The sequence below is a fragment of the Semicossyphus pulcher genome, unplaced genomic scaffold (genome assembly GCF_022749685.1).
Source record: "Semicossyphus pulcher isolate SPU_LCO1_2020_fin unplaced genomic scaffold, fSemPul1.0.p SCAF_20, whole genome shotgun sequence".
Lineage (NCBI taxonomy): Eukaryota > Metazoa > Chordata > Actinopteri > Labriformes > Labridae > Semicossyphus > Semicossyphus pulcher.
In genome coordinates, this window is record NW_027211694.1 from 24,114,803 (window position 1) to 24,122,791 (window position 7,989).

The 7,989-nt window shown below is 38.8% G+C and overlaps 1 protein-coding gene across 1 annotated transcript; it reads right to left on the reverse strand.

Moving 5' to 3' along the window:
- Nucleotides 1-100: 100 nt before the first annotated feature.
- Nucleotides 101-4,492, reverse strand: prl2 (prolactin 2). The gene is made up of 5 exons (XM_069671514.1): nucleotides 4,471-4,492; nucleotides 2,457-2,644; nucleotides 2,135-2,242; nucleotides 812-991; nucleotides 101-295 (listed from the first exon to the last, which is right to left on the reverse strand). The coding sequence occupies exons 1-5, from the start codon at nucleotides 4,490-4,492 to the stop codon at nucleotides 101-103; spliced, it is 693 nt and encodes a 230-aa protein (XP_069527615.1).
- Between the last annotated feature and the right edge of the window lie 3,497 nt (nucleotides 4,493-7,989).

Here is a 7,989-nt window from a genome sequence, read left to right on the forward strand (position 1 = left end):
TCAGTGAACGTCCCTGCAGACAGAAAACAAAACAGTTTATCCGCCTGGTTTCTCTCTGCAGCTCAGCGTTGTGATATCAAACAGCCGTCAGAGTTTCTCCTCAGCAGCCATGGTCTGGAACGATGCGACACTTGAGGATCTTCAGGTAGTTCTGCACCTTGTTGGAGTCTCTGCGAAAACAGTACAAGAGGTCGTAATCCTTCATCAGACGCCACTCAGGACTGTCGGCCGGCAGAGGAGCTTCAGGAGACGCCAGACTGCTGACAGAGTTACTGATGATCCCCGACATCTGCATCTGCAGGACAGAAACACAGATCAACAGTTATTTACACCTCCATCAATGATATAAACCAACACCTGCATTATAGACAATCCAGATCAACAGTTTCACCTCCATCACCATTTTAGATTAGGTTTTCTTACGATATTCTAAATATATTCTTACTACAAAAAATAGAATTTTAAATTTGAGAAACTAAAAACTCTCAGTGACGTCAGCCATGTTTCGTTTCTATTCATGTAGTTATTCAGTTATTAACATTTAATGTCAGCTGACTCTTTATCTGATTTATTACACACAGTCACATGAATCTGTGTCGTGACATCATACTCAACAGCTGGAGGCTTCATGACTCCGCTGCTCTGAGCGTCTACAGCTCGTTACTGAAACATGATTATTATTTTATCAGAGGTCAACGTTACAAAATCTTGTTTTAACTTCAGGTCCTAACAAATATTTACACTTAAAGGAGCACTCCAGGTGCTCTACAGGTTAAACTGATGTACCTCACATTCATATCGGAGTCTTTACCTTCTCAGCCACCTTCTCCACACCTTTGCGCAGCTCATGCACCATGTCGCTCATCTCAAGAGCTTTGTTGGAGCTGAAGTTGTTGAAGTCGTGGTGGTGAGCCATGCTCTGGTGGAAGTGCCACAGAGGATCCCTCCAAGCCAGTAGCAGCTTCAGAATCACCTCCGTCAGTTCCTGTCTCTGCAGAGAAAACAGGACGGGAACTTTGGAATCAGCTCTAAAACCTGATATAAAGCTTGTTTTTCTCCAGTTGACCTTCCTGAGCTAAATTCTCTGATCTCTTCGTCTAAACCATCAACCTGTCTTTTAGACCCGATTCCAACCAAGCTGCTTCAGGAAGTCTTTCCCTCAATTAGCACTTCTTTACTAGATATGATCAATATGTCTTTATCGACGGGCTATGTACCCCAGTCTTTTAAACTAGCTGTAATTAAGCCACTTCTTAAAAAGCCTACCCTAGATTCAGGCACCTTAGCTAACTATAGACCTATATCTAACCTTCCTTTTATCTCAAAGGTCCTCGAGAAAGCAGTCGCTAATCAATTATGTGACTTCCCTCAAACCCTAACCCTTCCTTGAGATTTTTTTAAAAAGTAGTTTGAATACTTATTTTTGAAAGCAAGTACTCCAGTACTTTAACTCGGGTCATAATTTGACTGAACTACTTTCACTTGTATTGGAGTAATATTTGAGCAGGAGTATCTATACTTTGAGTCAAGTAATGAAGCTGTGTACTTTTTCCACCCCTGGTTTCTTCCAGGTTGGATTATTGTAACTCGTTACTATCAGGCTGCCCTAATAAGTCACTAAAAACTCTGCAGCTGGTACAAAATGCTGCAGCACGTGTGCTGACAAGAACTAGGAAGAGAGATCACATCTCTCCTGTATTAGCCTCTCTGCACTGGCTTCCTGTAAAATATAGAATAGAATTTAAAATCCTTCTTCTTACTTACAAAGCTCTTAATGGTCAGGCACCATCATATCTTAAAGAGCTCACAGTGCCATATTACCCCTCTAGAACATTGCGCTCCCAGGATGCAGGCCTGCTTGTGGTACCTAAAGTCTCTAAGAGTAGTGTTGGAGGTAGAGCCTTCAATTACCAGGCCCCCCTCCTCTGGAACAATCTACCAGTCAGGGTCCAGGAGGCAGACACCCTCTCTTCTTTTAAGAGTCGACTTAAAACTTTCCTCTTTGATAAAGCTTATAGTTAGGCCTGGCTCAGGCTTGGCTTGACTAGCCCAGAGTTATGCTGCTATAGGTTTAGACTGCCGGGGGACTTCCCATGAACTTCCCATCCGGTCGAATTTAGAAAGGTTGACTCACCGCCATCCTCTGAGCGTTCTCTTTGCCGTTCGGGGTGAGGATGGTGGAGGTGTGACAGTTACGACTGACCCGGCCGATCTGGTTCTTACTGGGCAGGAAGTACTGCTCCTGTGAAATGTCAGAGGTCAGAGGTCATCTAAATGTCAGCTGAGGATACAGCACAGGAGTGGATGAATGAGTTTAAAGAAATTGATTCAACTGTAGTTTAGTTTCTGATGCTGTAATAATAGAAACAGCTGTCAGTCCTGCACATAATAAACTCATAGAACAAGTTAGATCAGTCCTAAATATCTCCATTATTAACATCTTCAGGCAGACTTACAAACTCGGCATGCAGGTCGTTGGAGATACTGTGCATCCTGGCCGAGTGTTGGATGACTCGATCGAACAGGTCGGACAGGGAGAGGACGTGACAGCCGGTCTGTCCGTTAGTACAGAGAGGAGCTGGACACACACCGCTCAGTCTGCTGCTCAACAACACACACACCACCTCCACCCACAACACTGACACTGACACAGAGATCCATTATTAATGAAAGAAATCATAATCATCAATCAGAATAATTAAATATCAATGAGAGAAACCACCAATGAGAAACATAATCATCATTAATAATAGAAATATTCAAAAACACTGAGAGACAGAGATCAAACATTATTAGATAAATAACCATTATCAATCAGCGGAATAACCATTATCAATCAGCGGAATAACCATTATCAATCAGCAGAATAACCATCATCAATCAGCAGAATAACCATTATCAATCAGAGAAATAACCATTATCAATCAGCAGAATAACCATTATTAGAGAAATAACCATTATCAATCAGAGGAATAACCATTATCAATCAGCAGAATAACCATTACCAATCAGAGAAATAACCATTATCAATCAGCGGAATAACCATTATCAGAGGAATAACCATTATCAATCAGCGGAATAACCATTATCAATCAGCAGAATAACCATCATCAATCAGCAGAATAACCATTATCAATCAGAGGAATAACCATTATCAGAGGAATAACCATTACCAATCAGCGGAATAACCATTATCAATCAGCGGAATAACCATAATCAATTAGCAGAATAACCATCATCAATCAGAGGAATAACCATTATCAGAGGAATAACCATTACCAATCAGAGAAATAACCATTATCAATCAGAGAAATAACCATTATCAATCAGAGGAATAACCATCATCAATCAGCAGAATAACCATTATCAGAGGAATAACCATTATTAGAGAAATAACCATTATCAATCAGAGAAATAACCATTATTAATCAGAGGAATAACCATTATTAATCAGAGGAATAACCATTATTAGAGAAATAACCATTATTAATCAGCAGAATAACCATTATCAATCAGAGAAATAACCATTATTAATCAGAGGAATAACCATTATTAGAGAAATAACCATTATCAATCAGAGAAATAACCATTATTAATCAGAGGAATAACCATTATTAGAGAAATAACCATTATCAATCAGAGAAATAACCATTATTAATCAGAGGAATAACCATTATTAATCAGAGGAATAACCATTATTAGAGAAATAACCATTATTAATCAGCAGAATAACCATTATCAATCAGAGAAATAACCATTATTAATCAGAGGAATAACCATTATTAGAGAAATAACCATTATCAATCAGAGAAATAACCATTATTAATCAGAGGAATAACCATTATTAGAGAAATAACCATTATCAATCAGGAGAATAACCATCATCAATCAGAGGAATAACCATCATCAATCAGAGAAATAACCATCATCAATCAGAGAAATAACCATTATTAATCAGAGGAATAACCATTATTAGAGAAATAACCATTATCAATCAGAGAAATAACCATTATTAATCAGAGGAATAACCATTATTAGAGAAATAACCATTATCAATCAGAGAAATAACCATTATTAATCAGAGGAATAACCATTATTAGAGAAATAACCATTATCAATCAGAGGAATAACCATCATCAATCAGAGGAATAACCATTACCAATCAGAGGAATAACCATTATTAGAGAAATAACCATTATCAGTCAGGAGAATAACCATCATCAATCAGAGAAATAACCATCATCAATCAGAGAAATAACCATTATCAAAAACACCTGACTCTTTTACTTTGAAAAATCAGCTTGAGCTTGTTTTCCTTTGAAACGTTTTTAAGATGTTTGAGTCAGAATGAAACCAAAGACCTGAAATAAAGTTCTGAGATCAAGATGAAGGGATGAACAGGATGAGGACATGATGACAGGATGAGAGGATGAAATGATGAGGGGATGACATGGATGAGAGGATAAGTACCTGATCTGATGTTTGCAGACATCCTGCAGAGCGACGAGCTGGAGGATCTGATGTTCAAAGACTCACAGCTTCATATAAGAGTCCTCAGTGAGTGTCTGCACTTTAATATCAGAGGTGGGAGGGGCGGGGGGGGGTATCCTTACGTAAACTTTACATGATGAAATAAAGATATTTCTATAGTTAACACTTCAGGAGATACGTATATGTTACTTAGCTTGTTTTGTATGATCACTTTATTTCTCCTTTGTTACATGTAACAGATAAAAACTCTGCACTTTGGTTTTATGGCCAAAAATGTTTGTAAATAAAAAAAATAAAATATATTTCTCATTTAAGTTTAAAGAATATTTCATGCAAAATGTGAATAAAACTTCAGATTAAAAAGCTGTTTGACTCTAAGGTCAGTTATCTATGTTCAAAAGAGTTTATATTAACAACACAGTGTGTGTATGTGTGTGAGTGTGTGTGAGAGAGAGAGAGAGAGAGAGAGAGACGACCTAATGAGGTAACCTGAGGAGGGCTGCAAGTGATGACATCATGTACGTCATTCCAACATGCCGTCAGTGAATGTCTGACACAAAGTGGACACTGATTGACTCAACACGTCTGAACATCATTTTATTAATGTTTGAGAACAGATACACACACACACACACACACACACACACACACACACACACACTGTATTAAAGGTCAGTCATAGCGCTGCAGGCTCTAACAGGAAATAAAAAGTCAGCTGATGAGTGAGTTTGAGGGCAGCAGTGATGTTTGTAAAGAGTTCAATGACGTCAGGTGATAGTAGATGGGCTCCTCTCTGTTCAGGTGACTCAGTGTGAATTTAATTACGTATCTATGAGACCAAACGATGACTGACCCCATCGCTCACATTGCTTTAGTGCACACCTTGTGGCTGATATTTTGAAATCATGATGTAAACTTCTGGAATCAATAATTCAACCAATAACAATACATCATTAGTTCTATAGTAACTGGTGAGTGTTGAGGATACAAAGACTGTGTGGATCTGTCCATCACCGGGGCATCACCATTTCAGCTAAGGTCTACACACAGATGGAGCAAATTGTGAGCCTTGTTCCTCAGGAAGACGTTCTGGGTGGATTAGTATAGAATCTCTTTCGTTTAAGGCGAGACCAGTCTGTGAATCTGTGTCCATCGGGAAAATAAGACTCTCGAGTTGGCGACTTCAGAGCTGGGTAATTTTGGTATGCATGCTGAGCAGATTACCCATCAATAATGGCTGAATATCGCAGAGAATACCCCAGCCCCTAAAATGAACCAAAATTGAACTACATAAGACAAAGATGAGACAATTGTCTGTAGATCTATTACTCTTTCAAAGACTCTTGAGGATGTTGAAGTGGTTATAATGTGAATATGTTTTTTGTGCTGCTGCACTACAGAACCTCTTATTCTCACTCCAAAATGTTTACTTAATTCTTTTAATCTAACTGATTTTTGTTTTGTATCTTTTTTTGCCAATTCTCACTTTCTTTTCATGTTCTTAATGCTCTGTTTTTGACTGTGTAAAGCACTTTGAGTTGCTTTGTGTATGAATGGTGCTCTATTAATAAATTTGCCTTGCCTTGCCTCAGAGCAGACTGAGGTGTTCCAGGTGAGAGGAGGACTCCTGAGGTCAGTTACATTAGTCTAATGATAAATGTCTGCAGGGCAGCTAGATGAGGCCATTCACTTAAGGTGAAGAGCCAGGTGATGGTTCAGTTTCATAGATCTATTGTTATATTCATAACTTCACTTTTTTCATTTTCATTTCTTTTTAATGAGTGCAGGTTTAACTCATTTTCACTGTATATTTACATTGTCCTGATATGCATGGTTAGTTCAACATCACAGTAGGAATGCTCCAAAACTGCTCCCCCAACCCAACAACATTGAGGGAGCAGCTGTTAAACACACAAACCAAAATAAAAACAACAAACAAACACACAAACAAAATAAACCAAAATGAAAAATGTAACTAAATGTATTCTACTGACTCTGGATCTCACGGCGCCATTCATGTCTTCACAGTATTTTATGTTAATTATGACTCTCATGTTTCACTCAATGAAAAGACAGTATTTCAGTGAGGATGTTTTATTTTGTAATATTGTTACTTGTTATTGGATTGACAGTTTTCTTTGACCCAAAGAGCAGAACAAGAATGCAGTTCAGTTAACAAGGTTTAATGAAGCTTATAGTTACAGTCAATCTGTGGCTGAGGGGGGGACGAGAAGTGGGCAGGCAGTGTGAGGCTGAGTGAATGATCCGTGTCTCCAGAGCTGAGGAGGGCTGACAGGTTTCTGAGGTTGATCCTGGAGCACAGGAGAAAATAATTAGCAGCAAGCTACACTCAAGAAACGATATATTAAGCACAGGAATGTTCTGGCTGGCCTTATCGTTGTACCACATAGGTAGACTGAACGATCTGGTGATGAATGACTGAAGAACCAGAGTCTTTATAAACTGCAGTTTGTTGTCTTACTGAGGAACAGGTGAGCGGGCTGAAGCAGCAGGAGGTAGTAATTTGTGGAAACGGTGAGGAGCATTTAGGATGGAGATGCCCAGAAACAAACAGAGAGACAACAAGAAACACGGGGGAAGGGAACACAGGAGGCCATGACAGTTACTATTAACTGCATAATATTATTTTATTTTCCAGTATTAAAGGGGAAATACACTGCTGCAGGTGAACTGGTATGTTTCATTGAGTAAACTGATTCTCCATGTGACTCTGCTGCACGTTCACAGAAACACTGGATGTGTTGTCGAGCAGACGGTCTCATGTTGTCACATTCAGACTGACCTGCAGAGTAACGGGGTGACTGTTACAGCTGAACACGCCTGCAGGGCAGAAACTCTCAGCTGTGACCTTTCTCTTAATTTTTACTAAAACTGTGACGGCCGACCGTAAACCCTGGAAAGATACAAACGTCTGGTTTGCTTTTCAGGAAATGACATGTCAGGTTCATACCCTCGGTGGTGTCAGGTGGGGTTATCGTTCCCTCCCATCTATGACAGCCATTCTTTCTCAGCAGCATTGTGGACTTCATTTATACATGAACGCAGGTTTTTGATTCTTGTTCATATTTGCCTCGTCAGATTGTATGCAGCGTTTTATATGTAAATATGATAACTGTATAATTATAAAACTAAAAAGGGATTTTATTTACATCATACACATACATTAATATAATTTAAAAACTAGTTGCTATCTATAGTTTGTACGTAAAAGGTTTATTGCATTATTTCATGTTAAAAACCCCATGTAAATGTTTGATTTACATAAAGACATTTTTCAAAAAGAATAAAGTGATGACGTGTGGTCTGTGACCTGTAGCCAGCATATCCGGTGCTGACGTGACAAAGATGCACTTGTTTTGAACTTCAGCGTATTCAAGAGAGACGGTGTTAGTGAAAAGAGGAGCCGTGTTTCAATAGAAAGATAAAAGTTTAATCTTTCTGTCTTTACAGTCACTCATGGAGGAAGAGGAGTCGAAG

Coding starts and splice junctions, on each gene's coding strand:
- prl2 (XM_069671514.1), bottom strand. CDS start 4,492: ATGTCTGCAAACATCAGATCAG. Junction 2,645..4,470: donor GTCTGCAAACATCAGATCAG/GTACTTATCCTC, acceptor TCTCTGTGTCAG/TGTCAGTGTTGTGGGTGGAG. Junction 992..2,134: donor AGAACGCTCAGAGGATGGCG/GTGAGTCAACCT, acceptor TTTTCTCTGCAG/AGACAGGAACTGACGGAGGT.